Raw genomic sequence first — 19123 nt, 5'->3', positions numbered from 1 at the left:
ATTATTAACATACACACGTGTATTCATTTTAAACAGAAACAGGCCATCCTATATCTTACTATTCTGCATCTTGCTTTTCAGTATTAATGGATATACTCTTTCCATGTCTGTATCCCATTTTTTAAACAGCTGCACTGTATACCAAAATTTACATAACCATTCCCTTACTGATGGACATTTGTTCCCGATTTGTCACTATTAATGCAATAAACGTTCATACACATATCTTCATGCTCATGTGCATGTAGTTCTCTGGGATGGGTTTCTCGGTCAAAGAATATGGACCTTCTATTATCCTTTGTAAGAAAATATAATTTATCTTTTGTAATAGGTAATACTTTCATATGTGCAGTACTGCCCAAAGTACAAAATGATGATCAGGGAGCACAGCCACCCAACCCCTTCTCTGAGGGTGAGCAACATCACCGACTTCTTATACTTTCTTGCAGAGGTAGTTCACAGATATAAAAGTATTTATAAAAATTACCCCCTTTTGGGATAAAATCGTCCCATTCACAACAACATGGATGGACCTTGAGGGTATTATGTTAGTGAAATAAGCCAGACAGAGAAAGACAATCTCTGTATGAGTCCACTCATAGGTGGAAGTTAAACATGTGGACAAAGAGAACTGATTAGTGGTTACCAGGGGGAAGGGGAAGTTGGGGGTGGGCGCAAAGGGTGAAGGGGTGCACCTACAACACGACGGACAGACAATAATGTACAACTGAAATTTCACAAGGTTGTGAACTATCATAATCTCAACAGAAAGTTAAAAAAAAATTACCCCCTTTTGTACACAAATAGCATACTATGTACATTACATGTTCTGCACTTCTTAACCCTAATAATATACGCTATAGGTCCTCTCATATCAGTGTATAAAGAGCTTCCATATTCTCTTCGACAGCTCCATGTGTTCCTGTTCACAGCATTTGCCTATTTTTCTATCGGATGTTGGTCTTTATCTTGTTGATTACAAGTTGTTCATATATCTTAGTGAATTTGTCTTGTGAGTTGCAAATATCCCTCCTCCCATTTTTATTAATTTTTTATATTTTAAAATTTAAGTATTTGAATCAAATGATCTCTTATTTTACAGCTTCTTGGTTTTTTCCCATTTTTAGAAATCCTTTCCCACAATGATGTTGTAAAAAAAGAAAACACTCCCATAATTACGTCTAGGGCTTTGACGTCTATTTTATACACTTAAGTATTTATTTATTTGGAATTTATCTTGGTGGAAGGGGTTAAATATAAATTCGAAGCAATCATTTTGACAGGGGGATTTTAAAATTTTGATAAATACTGTTAAATTTCCTCCCCAAAAGTCTACCCTAGGAGTAAACAGTGAAAGAAGGAACCTATTTCTCTGACTGATGACAGATATTACAGGCCACACTTCATTTGTGATGAAAAAATCCAGAAAGTTCTGAAAATTAAAAGTTTTCTGTAACTCATTTGATGGCAAAATTTGGCCTGAACTGACGTGAATTTGTTTGTGACACCTCTTCCTGGAGTATGAATGCTCATGTCTCACGGCAGAAAAACTGAGTCTGATCTAGGTGTTGCCCTGGGGCCCACAAGGGGGGTATATAATATAATTATAATATAATATAACACAACGATATAATATATATGATACGATACAATATATACACACACACACCTTTATTAGCTTTCTAAAGCCTCCCATCTCTGATATCTGGCACTTAGTTAGCTCTAAGGATGTGGACAAGGGGATGTGGACTGTACATACTTTAACCAGAGGCGAGATGTTCTGCTCTGATTCCACCGACGATTCGAGAGGCTCTGGTGTGCGTTGCCTCAAGAGCCCTCATCCACTTCTGGACGGGACCGTTTGTCTCATTATTCAGGTGGAGGAGCTATTAGGAGGCATAGAATGTTTTTTCCTAGTCTGTTTTCTATAATTTAACTTTGCTTCTGGTGCTGTTTACCATACAGACGGTTTTAATTCAGCCTTTTTATGAGGTTAAATCCTGTATCGTTTATGTCTCCTAGAGACACTTTTGCCACTCAAAGATTAATATAATATTCTAAGGTTCCTTGTAAGACTTTTATAATATAGTGATAGATTTTTAGATCTCTAATTCATCTGATATTTATTTTGTGTATGAGGTGGAGATCTAACTTTATTTCCAAAATGGAAAGTAATTGTCTATGCTTTCCCCTGATGTCAGATGCCACATTTATCATATATTATATACCTATAGACACGTGACTGTTTCTGGATTCTATTCTATCCCATTTACACAAATGGATATCTATTCCTGCGCTCACACCACACTGTGTAAATTACAGTGATAACTTATCACATTTTGATAACTTCTAATTGTTTTAGTTATACTCAATACACATTATTTCTAAAAAAATTTGAAAATACTGAGAAATGAAAAGAAAATAATACTCACTTAAAATTCAACACTTAAGGAGACCACTTTAACATTTTCTAACATATACATGAAAATATAGGCATACACACAAATAGCCATATGCGTTTTATATATCTTTACAAAAATGAGGCTATAGTCCAGTCTATAAACTTTTTCCACGAACATTTTTCCATTTCAATAAATATACTGTACTTTTACATCATTATCTTTAATAAAACAATTTTTGCATCCAAGTTCACTGAATGGATACAGCAAAGCTTATTTAACCAATCCCTGTTACGGGATATTACGTCATTTCCAAAATTTTTGCTGAACAAAGCTGGTGAGAAAATTCCTGTTTGTGTTTACTAAGAGTTTATTTCAATGCTTATTTTCATTCTGACACTTCTAAAGAAGGATACTAAATGGCTTAAAATATTAAAACCTGTAGAAAACTAGATGGTTAAAAGAGATAAAAATAACGCCCAGAGACCGTTTAGAAGGGAGTTGGTCCAGGGACCTAGAGTGAGCTCATGTGATGAAGGAACTTCTTAAAGCATGGTTCCTGAGCTGTCCTTGGCCACCTCTTCCTGAAAGCTAAACTCGCCAAGGAGCACTGCCCACTCAGGTTGGCCTTGCTCTGCTCACAAACCTCGGAGGGCTCCATACTGTCTTCCCAAGTTCTCTTGAGCCTGACATTCAGGCCGCTCCTAGCTTATCTCATCTCCCAGGACATCTCCCTGGGGCTGCTGCACCGTGGTCAAGCATCAGCTCATCTTCCTAAAACGACCTGCTCTTTCTAGCCTCCATGGCTTCTCTCTCCGTCTCTCTCCCCATCCCTCAGCACAAATGTCATTTCCTTCATGGTGTTTTTTCTAGCATCCTAAGTCAGGAGTTACCTTTGTTTTTTATGCTTCCATAAACACTAATGTTTGACTAGAGGTATATGATATTCTAACTTATCTTCTCTACCCAATTAGTAAAGCATTACGCCAAGCCCACAGGCCACTTTTAGAATGGATGCTTTGGGTTGCCTCCCTGGCTTGCATTCCACCTACCTTAATTATGAGGTGGACATGAGGTTTGGGTGGGATAGACCCGTTTCCTAGGGCAGACCCCATCAGGCCTACCCGACACAGGGTACAGCCTTTGTCTTGCCACAGAGATTGGTTCAAGGATGGGCACATGACCAATTTGGTTCAATCAGAGTGAAACCTAGGACTTTTGTCCAATGGCTGAGAGAAGTGTCAGAGATAAAGCAGATTTCCAACATGGTTTGATCTATTGGCTGATGCAGCCATTTTGCTACCATGAGGAAAATAGCCTGAGAAGGGAGCAAATACAAAGAAAAGGGCAGAGCTGAAAGAAGCATTAAAAAAATGAAGCTGGAGGGGGCTGGCCCCGTGGCTGAGTGGTTAAGTTCGCGAGCTCTGCTGCAGGCTGCCCAGTGTTTCATTGGTTCGAATCCTGGGCGCGGACATGGCACTGCTCATCAAACCACGCTGAGGCAGCGTTCCACATGCCGCAACTAGAAGGACACACAACGAAGAATATACAAATTTGTACTGGGGGGCTTTGGGGAGAAAAAGGAAAAAAAATAAAATCTTAAAAAAAAAAAAAATGAAGCTGGAGTCTTGATCAAACTGAGCCTAAAGCTTGACCTACCTCTGCAAGTTTCAGTTAGAAGAGCCCATAAATTCCCTTCATATTTAAACTAGTTTTTATAGCAATGTGACTACATGCTCTTTGGGAGGCAATCCTGCCCAGCCAGCCACTCACGCACTTACCTTCTTTGATAATATCGATAATGTCATTGGCATTGAAGCTGAGTTCGTCTGTGTCCTGAGCATCATAGGCATACAGAGCCTTGCACTGTGGCACCTGAGGCTTAGGCTTGGGCTGGGGTTTGGGTCTGCCCCCTGCTGGGGGAGGCCGACTGGTCGTTTGTCTCCGGACCCTGTGGAGAGAGCGGAGGCAGGTGAGAGATGGGACCCAAGAGGAGACACAGCAGCACTGTGTGGTGGCCTGGAGCATGGGGCCGGCACTGGCCTGCTTGAGTCCAACCCCAGCTCTACCCTTAGAAGGCTGTGTCACTTCCTAAACCTTCTCTGAGAATAAAACGCCCTCGCTGACAAGGTTGTTGCAAAAGCACATCGTTAGGTCTTCATAAACATTAGCTGCTGTTACTCCGTCCCTAGCATGGAAGGAAATGTGGGAAAGACACATATTCATACAAAAGTTTATAAAGCATATTTATACATCTAAAGGACAATAAGACAAATAGTCACGACTCTATCACCCTCCCCCAACTTTAGAACAGAATTTTGGCCAGTGCCCTGGAAGCCTGCGGGAGCCTCTCTTCAACGGCAACCCCTCCCAGAGTTAACAACTACTCTGCGTTTCCTATCAATAATTCTGCTTTTCTTTGCAGTTTTACCACACACAGAAGTATCCCTAAACAGCACATGTACTTCTCCTCTTTTTTTTACTGTATAAAAGGAATCACATCCTACTATGGCTCAGTCCATTTTTGAGAGGTACCCTGTTGACACACGTCATTGTAGCTCCTTCATTCTTGTTGCTTTATACTGTTCCATTGCATGAATATGTCACAATTTACTCCTCTAGTCCACTGTTGATGGTCATTCAGGATAACTGCAGTTTTCTTACACAAAAATGCTCCTGTGAAATTTTTTTTTTTTTGAGGAAGATTAGCCTTGAGTAACATCCACCGCCAATCCTCCTCTTTTTTTGCTGAGGAAGATTGGCCCTGAACTAACATCTTTGCCCGTCTTCCTCGACTTTATATGTGGGACGCCTACCGCAGCATGGCCCAATAAGCAGTGTGTGGGTCCATGCCTGGGATCTGAACCGGTGAACCCCAGGCCACCAAAGTAGAGTGTGCAAACTTAACCGCTGTGCCACCAGGCTGGTCCCCTGTGAATGTTCTTGTGAAAGAGTTTATTCAGAGCAGTTTCTCTACATCGGCGCTATTGACACGTTGGGCAGATAATTCTGTGTTGGGGGGCTGTCCTGTGCACTGTAGGGTGTTTAGCAACAGCCCTGGTCTCTACCCACTGGATGCTGGTATCCCTTCCTCCCCCTGGTCGTGATCGTCGAAAATCTCTCCAGCACCAGAACCCTAAACCAGGGCTTCTAGCTTTGAATGTATTCTTCCTACATACTGTACTGTCTCCACTCACCATTCATGTTGTCTCAAAGGCACATAACTATAGCTTGCTCCTATTTAGTGAGATCTTTAAACTTCTATCGGAAACAGCTATTTATTAAATATGCTCATAAAAAATATTTAGAAAAAAAAGGAAATAGAGATATAGAAAACATTTTTTCTCCACTTTGCATAAGGACAAATTAAAGTAAAGCCTACATTCATTTGCTTATAAAAGAAACTTAAGATTTCCTCTAAGAGGGGTTGGGCTGAACTCAACATGGTGGGGCTGGCTGTTAGGTCTGGTGGGGTCTGTTAACACCTGTGGGATGGGGGAGGGTCTGCGTTCTGGAAGGAAAAAGCACACCCAGTTTTGAGCTGTGCTCTCAAGAGGCCAGAGCCCTCTGTCCTTGCTGAGGTGCTGTGATAACAGATGCTAACTGGGTGCTGATGAGCAAGTCAGATTACGAGAGGAAGGCTATGGGGGAGGGGTCCTGGCTGCCAGCTGGGTGGTAGGACTATCCCTGGCAGGAACAGGGTTCCTTGGGTGCTGCCTGGGGCTCCCAGTGTGGGAAGGAACAAACCCCAAGGCTCCATTCTTCTCAGAATGGAGCCCACCTTCCCACCCCCAGCAAGCCCTTTTCTTTTATTGTAGAGGAAAAGCATCTCTTAGATGGTTAGCGTGACTTCATTTCCTCCCGAGTCTATTGGAAATTCCCATTCCCTGCTTGAGAAGTGCTTGCTTCTCTGAAAGCTGGCCAGGCGAGCAGGCTTTTAATTAAGCAACCTATATATTAGGGATGTGTCAGCATTTGGTTAGTAAGAGCCATTAGCCTGATACTAGAAGTCATCTGATTTCCCAGCAACACGGAACGGGGCGGGGGCACATTACAGCACCGCGGGAGGGAGGAAAGCCTCCCGCCTGGCAGCCCCAGGGAGCAGGGCTGGGAGGGCACGTGCATATATGCGCACATGTGCCCCTCCACCCCCCACACACACACTCCCCAAATACTCGCAGATGGAGAGTTGGCCTCTCTATGTCCAGGGGAAAAACCTACCATTAGTCCAGATTGATGAGGCATCTGGAGGCGGAGTCTTGGGACTTAGGTACAGTCCCCAAGCAGGGGGCCTCTTAGTGGGGAGGCAAAGACAGGTGACCCCATGAAAGGTGGGACTATCCTCCCTGCAGCCATCCCGGGAGTCGCCTCCCCGGCTCCTCTGCCCATCCGCCTCCAGCTTTGACTGAGCCCTCCCAGTTCTTCCATCATGTCTTTCTTGCCAGCTGCTTCCTGTCTCGGCTCCCCGAACATTACCGCAGCTCGGGGTTTATTAGTTTACCTCACCTTCCACTGAAAATCCTTCTAACAGCCTCTCTCTGCTCTTGGGAAATGGACCAAAACCCTTCCTGGGGCCTGCAAAGTCCCTGCCAGCTGTGGCCCCTGCTGGTGCTCAGCCTCACGTCCTGCCACGGGCCACACTGGCCCCTTCCTACCTTTCTTCACGGAAGCCCCTGAGCCCTGGTTGGGGTTAGGACCCCCTATGCACGTACTCCCAGCTTACATCATATTTGCTGGTGAAAGACAATGCTTTCCCCCTAAGGTGAAAAGAGGGATGGCAACTCTCTCCACTTTTGTTCAATACCTGGAAGCTCTAACCAGAGCAATTAGTCAAGGAAAAAAAGGCATACAGACTGGAAAAGAAGTGAAAATACTACTATTTGCAGATGAGACTGTCTCACACACAGAAAATCCTCAGGAATACAATAAAAAACTACCAAAACAAGTTCAGCAAGATAATAGAATACAAGATCAATATATAAAAATCGGCTATAGTTTTACGCACTAGCAACGAACAATCCAAAAATGAAATTGAGAAAAGAATTCCATTTACAATACACAAAAAAGAATATAATACTTAGGAGTAAATTTAAAAGAAAGATGATTCCATTTAACACGAAATGTTAGCAGGAAAGGGTGATCTATATCCATGGAAAGTAGATTAGCGGTTGCCTAGGGCTGGGGCTGGGGGTTGGGAGAATGATTGGTTTCTTTCTGGGATGACAAAAATGTTCTAAAATTAGATTATGATGGTGGGGGCGGGCCCTGTGGCCGAATCGTTAAGTTTGCATGCTCTGCTTCAGTGGCCCAGGGTTTCGCCGGTTCGGATCCCGGGCGCGGACATGGCACCGTTCGTCAAGCCATGCTGAGGTGTCATCCCACATGCCACAACTAGAAGGACCCACAACTAAGACACGGCTATGTACCAGGGGGCTTTGGGGAGAAAAAGGAAAAAAAAAATATTAAAAAAAAATTAGATTATGATGATGATTGCACAACTCCATGACTATACTGCAAAGTACTGAATTGTACTTTAAATGGGTTAATTTTATGTTATGTAAATTATATCTCAAAAAAGCTGCTTTTGAAAAAAACAAGTAGGCTGCCCAGGCCCCTCTGGGCTCTGCAGTGCGCTGCTGATACCCGGAGTGACCTGGGCCAGCCTGTGTGCGAGCAGAACCGGGCAGAGGGGAGGAGCGGGTGGAGGGAGGAGGATGTTTCAACACCTGTGTGAGCACAGCCATCACATGGTCTTTTGTCCCAAGGCATCAGAGGGTACTTCCTCAGGATAAGTCAAAGGAAAACCAACCAAAGGAAAACCTCAGGGATTACTGGGGAATTTGGGTTCCCGTGTAGGCCCTTGGCAACAGTTAGCTTGATTCTCCCAGGCCCTGTACAACCGCTACCATACTTTATCACTTGGCTGAATGGGGTGCATTGCACTCCACACTCCGGGGCGGGGGCACGTCCAGGCAGTTTTGAGATGTGACATAGTTTGCTGGGGAGCAGAGTGTGGACTGTGTTTGATGGGGACTGGAGGGGGGCGGCTGGAGGCGGGGAACAGTTCTGCCCTTGGCATCAGGGAAGGGTCTGTTTAGGCAACCCTGAGGTCACCATTGTCTGGCTCTTTCCTGTTTAAATGTCCTCTGTGACAGGAAGGGGTACAACCGTTCCAGTAGGGCAGCGTGTCCCAAAGTGAGCCCGTTCCAGCAAAGGGCTCCTTCTTGCCAGCCACGGCCGCCTCTTTCTCACATCTGGGCATGTCTTCACTCTTCCTAGATTAACAGATGGCATGTCGTCTGGAACCCCTGCCTGTAGCCTTACAAAATACAGATAAACTCGCCCTGGCTATGCCTGCTCTGGGCAAGGCACTGTGCTGGGCATTTTCATAGACATCGCATCATCTAACCTGACAACACTCCCACGAAACGACTGATCCAGGTTCCTGGAATTCCTGCTGGTTTCATCATTGGATGGCACCGTGGCGTATGCATACGGCTCCCAGATGTAGCCACACTGACCTTTCTGGTCCCTTGGTCTGGCCATGCTCCCCTGGCCTGTCCCAACCCCCAACCAGCATTGCTAATTCCTGCTCACCTTTGGATCTGGTTTCAGTCCCCCGCCACATCCTCCGGTAGCCTATGCCTGCTCAGGGCAGGGGATCAGGGTAAAGGCACTTGTGTCACTATTTAGCTGACTCCCTATGAGGACAGTAGGTTCCACGGCCTGTTTGGGCTCACCACTGTGACCCCCAGACCTGGCACCAGGCCCAGGAACACCGTGTGGCCTCAATCCGCAGGTTCTGATGGAGTGACACTGTGCAGCAGGAAAACGGGCGCTGGCTTAAGAGTCTGCATACTGGGTTTGAGGCCCAGCTCTCCTGCCAGCTGGCATGTGACTTGAGTATGTCACTTCACCTCTTCAGGGATCAATGTCTTCATCTGTGAGAACGGGAGTCAGTAATGGCCCAGGTCCTTTCTCCAATTCTAAGAAAGCTTTAGAGAGTGCCCTCAACAAGATCTCAGATGTACCACGGAACACAGGAAGTCTGTGCCCACGCAGCCATCACTGTCTCTACAATTCTCCACATTGTGGACCTGGAAACCAGCACAGAAAACAGTCGGGGAGAACAGCCATCTTCCCGGCTCTATTTCAGGCAGGCTCAGCCTCAAACCCAGACAATCTCCTTTGCATCACTAGGTGGCGATCCTGCGTAATCAATAATGAGGAGAGAGACGAACTTTCTGTGAGCTGCCAGAAACTGGTTAATGAGGTCTTTCAGGTGCCTGGAGCCCTCCACTCGCAGCCACAAGGGTGACTGGTCAATGCCGTGAAGAAAGGACTCAGACTTTCTGACACAATGGACAACAGCCTCGTGCCCAGGCAGCTGGAGCTGGCTCAATCCAGCCCGTGAGAGACGACTCACACTTTCAGGGATTTCATGGGTCAGTTGTCAAACACAGCTATTATTAAAGCTGAAATCGAATACACTTGGGATTGATTAAACTATATTGAACGCAAAGACAATTAACACAACTCAACCCTTCCTAATTATTTTACTACATTTTACTTCTATCAGTGCTCTTGAAGTTATTAATCTGTTGCTTGTGTATGGTGGGAATACTACATAATGGTGTGTGACGGCGCATCTCTTCCCAACTCCGAGACCAGCGGTAGTCACGCTGGCAGCTTGAAACTGGCCCTGGTGAGGGTAGAAACTCACAAATGTTACAGCTCAGGCCTTTCTATCCCCAGAGAGCTGGTCGTTCTCCAGGACCCCACTGTCCCCGGGATCACTTGCATGCACTCATCTGAAAGTGCTTTGCCCAGAAGTGTTTTGTAATGGATATGCAGGACTTCGAGAATTTTGGTGTCTCTGGTATTGTATGATATTTGTATTCCTAATAAACCTTACATGATTGAAAATTGTGTTATAAAAACAAGTATTCCATCAGGATAATGGGGGTTGAAGTAAGAATTTCAGACTCAAAATAACAAAGTTATTTGTTCTGTTGCCATTTGAACAACAAAGATTCACTCTGTCTATATGAGTATATAGTTATAAAACTCCGCATCACTCAGCGAGTCCAAAATTTCATGATTTGTAACTTTGGGACAATGTAATTTAGTTTTCCTATCAAGACTTGACCCATCATTTCAGGGTAATTTGTACCCACTTAGCACTTTCTTGAGTCTATTCCCCATTAAGAAAACAAACATGCAAAGAAGGTGAGCTACAGCAACTTGCTTTGACGGCGGCTCTTTTTTCCGAGTAGGGCACCAGACCTCTAATGCAGTCACAGCACGACCCTCACCACCAAGTTCCCCGAGGGACCAAGCACGTCACCTCCAGTTTGCTTCATGAAAACTTGCACTGCCGGAGAAGTCCTGCTTCAGTGACTGGGAAAGACCGAGTGGAGCCTTTGCCCTGAGACATCAGGATGCCTACTGACATTTGAACCCTTGTGGACAGCTGCCCAAGCTCACAAGATGCCAAAAGCCCACAAGAAAACAAAACCCCAAATGACATCAATGACACCACAGCTCTCGAAAGTGAGGGTTTGTTCATCCGCTCTCTCCCGGTGATGCCCATCGCCTTCCACGGGATGTGCGTTGTGATGGTGATTGGTGCAAAGCATGTTTAACTAGAAAAAGACCGTGGAATAGTACAGCGGGAGGAGTTTGGGACTTCGTTTACATTGTCCCAATGCAGCTAGTGTCTGCTGCAATACGATCTCATGGCTCTCTGTTCTGCGTTGCTCCGCGCCCACACTGAGCAGTGCAGCTATTACGTGCGTGTCTGTGTGTATGTGTGTGGCGGGGGAGGGAGAAGGTGTCTCCCTGACGGGGCCCCTTGTGTCGGCTTCCCGAGGCTGCCCATTCTCCCCAGTTGAGCCAGCAATGCCTGAAGCTTGGAGCCCCACGGAGTCCAGAGCTCTAAGCAGGCCCGAGATTTGAGCTCTTGAGAGCAAAGCCACTGGGCCTGGGGACACCCACTTTTCAATCCTGGTAGAATATTAGTATTTCCCTGCAAGGCCAAAGCACATGAATAACAGTAAAAAAACAAATATAAACAAACTTTCAGGGACCGGGCCGGTGGCGCTGTGGTTAAGTGTGCATGTTCCGCTTCAGCGGCCCAGAGTTCACTGGTTCAGATCCTGGGTGAGGACATGGCACCGCTTGTCAAGCCATGCTGTGGCAGGCATCCCACATATAAAGTAGAGGAAGATGGGCATGCATGTTAGCTCAGGGCTAGTCTTCCTCAGCAAAGAGAGGAGGATTGGCGGCAGATGTTAGTTCAGGGCTAATCTTCCTCAAAAAAATAAAAAAGTAAAAAAATAAACTTTCAAGTTGCATAGTGCTTTATAGTTTATAAAGCTCTTAGTTAATCTTCAAGAAAGCCTGAGGGGTGGGCTTTAAAATTATATTACTACCCCTATTATACAAGTGAGGACACCAAAGCATGGAAAGATTAAGTGACAAACGTGAGGCAGCACAGCTGGTAATTCACCAAATGATCCACGTGCCCAGCACATGCCACACAGAAGGCACGTGGCCCAGTAAATATTCCATGAATGAATCAACAAAGGAACGAGCAAATGAACTGGGACTCACACCCAGTCCGTGTAAGCGTGAATCCCGTGCTCTCTGCACACCACAGGCCGCTTCTGGGGAACTTCTCTGCAGCTCCCACACCCCCGGGGCAGCGGGTGTGCCTAGTCTATGAGAAGGCGAGCTGGGATTCAGCTTTAAATATCACTTCTTTGTTCTGCAGATGTGAAATTTATGTCTTGAAATTCCAAGAAGGAAAATAATGGCATTTTATTTCATTGGCTCTTTAAAATATGTTCTGTTCCAAAAGGTTGAATCTATAAACATTACTGGAAATGTGGGAATGGATGCCAGGAATTCCTCAGCTTCATGTCTGCCTGGGCCAGGATACGGCTGCCGCTCCTGTCGATTATGGGTTGAGAAATATTGCCCTTGGACACTTGTTGGAAACTTTAAGCCCCTTGAAAATATGACTCCATTAGTAGAATCTTGTCAAGAGACATCCAGGCAGCATTTAAATTTTTCTATCGATCCCTCTTTTGTGGTATGGCCAGGAGCCCTACCACTGAGAACTTTCAATATTTTTCTGTTTCTCCAATGTCTAGTTGGATTAATCTCTGGAGGATCTTGAAATTTCCTGAAGTTGTCCTCCCGTGAAATGGACTGCAGGATTAAAAAGGCCAATGGAAAAGACATTTCCAGTCTGGGTTTTAATCCTTCCAGTAACGAACTGGAGGTAGATTATGTACATCTCAGTTTTAGGAGGGAATATATAAAGCACCCTTGATTGGCAAAGCAAGTGTTCCTCTGAAGTCAGAGCAAAGGCTGATGAATGAATTGTGGATATTTTTTTTTTTTTGAGGAAGGTTAGCCCTGAGCTAACTGCTGCCAATCCTCCTCTTTTTGCTGAGGAAGACTGGCCCTGAGCTAACATCTACTTTATATGTGGGATGCCTACCACAGCATGGCGTGCCAAGCAATGCCATGTTCACATCTGGGATTCGAACTGGCAAACCCTGGCCCGCCACAGCGGAACGTGTGAACTTAACTGCTGCACCACCTGGCTGGCCCTGTGGATATGATTCTTGCTTGATGTCTTCTCTTTCCCTGAAGATCAGGAAAATTCTTTAACCTGAATCACTTTTCAAAAAGTATGCAAGATAATGATTCCCTCTGCATCCCTCATAGTTTTCTTGGACAATGATAATAATGACAACAAGAATAGCCACCACGTCACAAACGTGGCAAGGCAAGGGTGAAGGATCAAGTTGGGATGGTAATTAATTTAGTGAAGGCTTCATGCTCTCACCAAAAAAAAAACCACCCTGACTGAACCTAAAATAAACTGACAAAGACTTTCCTGAATTAACTGAAGTGCTAATTACACCATTTGACTTTATCTACATTACAGGATCCAAAAGAAATGATTGCTTATGCTAAATACGTCTATAAAGAAAAGTGCATTGAGGGGGTGGGAGAGGGAAAGGAAAGACGCACCCAAGGGTGTGAAAGCCCAAGGAGAGAAAGACCGTGGTAATCTTGTGTTTGTAGGTCATTTGACGTATACAGGAATGTCTACAAGAATGTTCATGTTTATGGAAAGGTACAAGCTCGGGATGCCCAAACTCCCCACTCGCTCCAACAACCTCCTGTGGAATAATTGCAATTCAGGTTTTCTTGGCAAAAAGGAGCTGTTAAATGTAGGTCACCACAAGGCTCCTGAAATGCATGCCCAAGGTCTCTGGCCACATCAGAAATTATTTTAATTTTTACCTTTAATGTGTTTGAAAAAGAAAAGATACTAAGAAAAAGCTCAGCCCTTTGACCACAGTACGATTTCCTAAGGAATGTTTGTACCACAGCAGATTTAAGCACACAAAAAGGAGGCTGGCTGGGATTCTTGTAGCTACTGGACTCAGTCTTCCTCCCAACATTTTTACACACAATAGACAGTCAGGAAGAACTAACTGCCTGGTAGATGGTTGTGGAAGGTACCTTCTCCTTCTGGCCTCATAGCCATCACCAAGATATCATGTCGTATCTTTAGGCCTGAAGGTGGCAAAGGGTTTGTTAAGGCTTACATAGGGAACCATGCAGCAGAGGGCTGGAAGGGAGCAGCCTCGGTTAAGACACAGTGTTCCTAAATTGCCTGCTTTTGGCTGACAGATGCTCCCAGCTGGCTGGTGTGCAAGTCTGTAACTTGCAAAGCAGGCTGGAAAGGTGGTTTTGCTTGCCAAAACCAAAGCAAGTAGGAAGCTAGCAGCCAGAGCTAAGAGATTTGGTGCATTTTGTTGACTAATTTTAATCCCCTGCCTACTTTGGGACATCAAACTGGCCCAGGGAGGGTTGTTTATTTTAGTGATGTACGTCCATCTGAACAGTGTAGGTCTGGGTTACAGAGTGAAAATCCCATAGTCTCAACAGCACCCTTCTAATTCACCTTTACATGGAACGTTCTCCAGCTTTATCAATCAGACAACAGGTGCCGTCAGACCAGTAGTTTCCAAAATGTGGGCCCTGGATCAGCAGCATTGGCATCATCTGAGAACTTGGTAGAGATGGAAATTCTTGGGCTCCATCCTGGACTCACTGAATCTCACCCGGGTTCTCTGGGTGATTCTGGTGCACATTAAAGTTGGAGAACTACTGCTTTAGATGGAGCCACTCAGGGAAGGACTGACGGGACACAGCTACTACACAAGAGCTGGGGGGAGGCGGGGAGGAAGAGATCTAATAAAGGGTGGTATCTACTCTACTGACGGCCATCAGGATAAAACTAAGGTGCTTTCATATCTGTAGCCCAAATGAGGTTAAGACTTGCCAGAGGAAAAGGAACAGAGAACATGGTAAATTTCCTAAGAGCTTTGTGGTCTTTAGAAGGAAGCTGCCAATGCAGGGAAAACATCTCATGATGGGGCCTGGAGGGGAATGAGTGGCTCCCCACCCAGGGGAAGGAGCTGTTGTTTCTCTCCCAGCACTGCTCTATCTTGTGCACAAGTCTCCTGATCCACACTGGAAAGTTCTTTATCATTCTGGAGACATGGAGAGAATGGAAAACAGAGGTGGGCATGAGGGAGGGGAAGAGTGGGCTGGAGCAAGTCCGTTATCAGGTTCAGCAGGCAGAACTACTCCACCGCTGAGAATCACACAGAATTGGAAGATTCCTTGAAGTCATTAGTTCAACTGCCATGAGATAATGGTTGTATCATCATCACCGTCACCATAACCGACACCACCATCATCATCATCAAGCTCCAGTTGACTGAGCCGCCTCCTACACACCCAGTACTGTGCTAGGTATTTTATGTATATTATTTCTTGTCCTCCCAAAAACCCTGCAAGCTTGGCGGTATTACATCGGTGTATGGATGAGGAAAATGAAGCTCAGAGAGGGTAAGTAGCAGGTCCAATATTAAATAGGTAATAGAGGCTGAAACAGGATTCTCATCCTTATCTGATATTTGACAAGATTACAACTTCCTGCCTGGGGATTTCCATCTACTCTATCCCTGAATACTTCCAGCAACAAGGTGCTCCTTACATCCTAGGGTAGTTCGTCTTGGGGCTACTAGAGTGCTCTTCCTTTTATTGGTGCCAAAATCTACCTCCTGGCAGAGCTCACTTGCTTGTCTTGAAGTTGGCCCTAGCTCTCTGCCTTGTGACTCCACAGGACACGGCCAGCCCCCATAAGACACTGATAACTCTTTGAATATCTACACAGAGTTCCAGGAATCTTCACTTCCTCAGGCTAAAACACCTGGGTTTCTTTTACCACTCTTCATTTTCTGTTCTAGAAAGGCAGAGAGGCCCTCATTTTAAAGCCCCGAAGATCTGTATTCATAAGCAAACATCTACATCTCACAGAAGGCTGGGATGTTATTCTTAATGTTTCTAATGACTCTTTGAGCTGCTGTGTTTATGCAAATGCAGACAGAGAAATAAATCAAAAACCTCATTATCCCTCAACTATGCCAGAGAGCAGAAACAGTCACAGAGTAATCAAATCTCAGGGCTTAAAGAGAACCCCACTTCTGATGTTTCCAAGAGAATGAGACGTGTGCTATCAAGTTGGCCATACTTTTAGAAATGCCAACCAAGAGCCTCACGGCCTTGGCTCCTGGATTACAACATGTGGGTGGAAAACGGAACTTGAGAATCATGCACAGACTCCCCAAAGAAATCCCTGAATGTTGGTGGGATTGATGGAGATGGTGGTCACCAGCTTCCCCCACTGGAGGAGAGAATCTTACCCTGCAGCACCCTGATCTGGGACTTTAAGGAAATCCAAACTCTCCGGTGCCTGTGACACCCGGTCTGAGCCAGTGGACTGTTGTCGTGGCAAGGGCGGGCGGGCCATGGAGGTGTACAGGCTTTTCTGATTTGACCGCTGGTTTCCAGGAGCGTGGGAAGGTGGCACAAACTGGTTTTTGATGACTCCATTCTGATGGTATCCTAGAGAGAGGAAAAGAGGAGAAAACAAAAATTAAATTTTCTGATCCTTTGTTAAAAGGCTCTCCAAATTTCTTCCATCTATTAGCCAAGAGCGTTACTTAACTTCTCCAGGCCACAGTTTGCCCATCTGAAAAAATGGAGGGCATAAGCGCTAATATATTGTGTGGAATAGAGCCAATACATTGTAAATTGCCCAGCGAGTGCCTGGAACTTAGCAGACCCTCGCACATGCTTGTTGAATCCGACATCAGAATCACCAGATGTTTAGGGTTTCAAAGCCCACAGTCAAGGAAAGGTAAGCTTGCAACAAGTTGGCAGGCACGTTCTTGGGTCTAAGGAAAATTATGAGATTATGCTTCAAGAGCGCTGGCAGGCAGCTGTTTAAACAGTTGGACATCCATTTTCAAGGGGTCAGTCTTGGGTGTCCTCTGCAGGAGCCCACTGTGGGAGGTGGAGGGAGCACTCTACACAGGCAGGAGAAATGTGGCTTTTGGTTGGATCAATCCAGATAGAGCACGCTCTCTTAGCCGAACACCTATTTCCAGTCAAGATCACATTATTTGGTAAGTGGATTATGGTGATGGGCTCCAAACAATGGGCCTTGGCTGAAAAGGGCATTATCATTCCATGCTATGCATGAAGAAGCCCTCGTCTCTTCTCCCACTGACAGATCTGGGCAAGAGTGAAGGAGAACAAGACTCTCCAAGGGACACTTGGTAAGCCCACCACAAAACCTCTTCCAACTGAATTAAGAGAACTCTTTGGTACCCACGGGATGACCCTTAGTTTATTAGAGGGACTAGGACTTCAGTTTTGGTTCTGCCTCTCATAGCTGTGTTGACCTTCAGCAAGATATGCGACCTTTCAGAATGTCAATTTCTTCATTAAAGAAACAAGGAGTTTGGTGAGGCCCACTTGCTTCCAAGGTTGCCCAGGATAGGGCAGGGCATGCCAGAGCAGGACGTGCTCGAGGCCTGTGATTCTCACAGAGGGGGCACAGATGGCCTGTTCCACGTGGCTCATGACACACTCGCCTGCGATCAGTTCAGAAATTTAACGGTAAACATTTAGAAACGTTCATAGCAGTTGCACAGACATACTTCATGTCTATTGAACCTAATAATAAGAAATTTTGGCTTACATTTTGTATGCTTTTAAAATTCCATTCTTCCAGTAGTTTTTAATTTATCTTACAAAAGTATGGTTTGTGATAGATTGAAAATTCAGAAAAAACAAACAACAACAACAAAAAATCAACAAGCCCAGTCTTTCACCACAGACAGAGTGAGAAGTGCTGAGCTAAGGAATTTGGGTCCAATTGCCTCCTTTTAATGATGAAGAAACTGTCACGGAGGAAGGTTGGGAGCCGTGCCCAAGGTCAGGTATGTGGTCTGAGGCAACTCTGTCCAACCCAGCCGAGGCAAATGAGCTTTCCAGGTGGTCTGGCCAGGATTTTGCACGAGGGGCCAGAGCATAAGCAGTAACTCAATACTACATCGGTTCTCTTAGGTTCCTTCATGCTTGGATTTTCTTCAGAGACAAAGGCAGAGGGGAGGAGAGACAGTTGGCCAGGCAGGAGGGGGATGCCAAAAGAAATGAGAACTAGTTTCTCACTGCTAGGCCCAGGTGGCCATATTTTAGCACACAACTGAGAGATTCCGGAGCAGGAGACAGAAAATAGGCTTTTTACCGCTCATCTTGGACACTGTTACAAATAAGATTCCTTTGTCTGGGATGATTTGAGTCAAGCGTGGTCCTAACATGACCCTTTCAAACGTAGAATCCTAAACTTACTAAATCAAACATTCTGGGGGCAGTTTTTTTTGTTTAACTGAATTTTGTGAGTGATGGAAAGAACATTTTGTGAATTTTGAGAGCGTTCTTCAAACCCTGAACAGATTTTTCTTTTCTTTTTTTTAAAGATTTTTAATTTTTTTTCCTTTTTCTCCCCAAAGCCCCGCGGTACATAGTTGTATATTCTTCGTTGTGGGTCCTTCTAGTTGTGGCATGTGGGACGCTGCCTCAGCGTGGCTTGATGAGCAGTGCCATGTCCGCGCCCTGGATTTGAACCAATGAAACGCTGGGCCGCCTCCAGCGGAGCGTGTGAACTTAACGCCAGCCCCCCTGAACAGATTTTTAAGGGCAAAAAGTCTTAGATTTATTTGGGTTTGGATTTTATTGACCTGCATGCTATATTTTTATCATAAAAACTGAAATATGAAACAAGATCTAAAAACTTTTTTGTACCCATTTTGTTCTTCTCTCAGACATCACTTTATTCTTAGAGCAGTTCTTCTAGGTCCTATCTGATGAAGAACAAAATTTTTCTTCTTAGTAGCAAAATATTGTCACAGTATTTGGCTGGAGCTGGGTAGTGGTGGGGGGGTTATCCCTGACAAACTCCCCTTTCCATAAAGGCAGCATCCTTCAGCTTAAAAGCTGACCACATTCTGGCTGTCCCAGACAAGGAACTCTTTTTTTCTCTGACTGATGTAGGAAGCCTTTCCTAAGGGAGTAATATTGCTAGGTAATGAAATCCAGATCGTTAACTCAGCCAACGTTCCATCTCACTAGCTCACAATTTTCCTGAATTCCAGGGTCACAGGCAGGGCGTTTGTGTTGGTGGCAGTACATCTGACACTAAAATGGCTCCTGCTGGCGAATATGTGTGCATTTATTCGCTAATGGGTTTCTTCCCCAATATATTTTACAAGTCATGG

General features: G+C 45.0%; 1 protein-coding gene across 2 annotated transcripts in view; it reads right to left on the bottom strand.

Moving 5' to 3' along the window:
* MYO1E (myosin IE) overlaps nucleotides 1-19123 on the bottom strand; it is a 192194-nt gene that overhangs the window by 1768 nt on the left and 171303 nt on the right. For both annotated transcript variants that reach the window (XM_070500699.1, XM_044764793.2), the window contains 2 exons: nucleotides 16202-16403; nucleotides 4181-4350 (listed from right to left, as the gene is read on the bottom strand). In XM_070500699.1, coding sequence (XP_070356800.1) covers nucleotides 4181-4350; nucleotides 16202-16403 — 372 coding nt within the window. The remainder of the gene's footprint in view (nucleotides 1-4180; nucleotides 4351-16201; nucleotides 16404-19123) is intronic.

This window comes from Equus asinus, chromosome 2 (assembly GCF_041296235.1).
Source record: "Equus asinus isolate D_3611 breed Donkey chromosome 2, EquAss-T2T_v2, whole genome shotgun sequence".
In the NCBI taxonomy this organism is placed as follows: Eukaryota; Metazoa; Chordata; class Mammalia; order Perissodactyla; family Equidae; genus Equus; species Equus asinus.
Note: the sequence above shows the minus strand (reverse complement) of the source record. Positions and strands in the feature narration are given on the sequence as shown.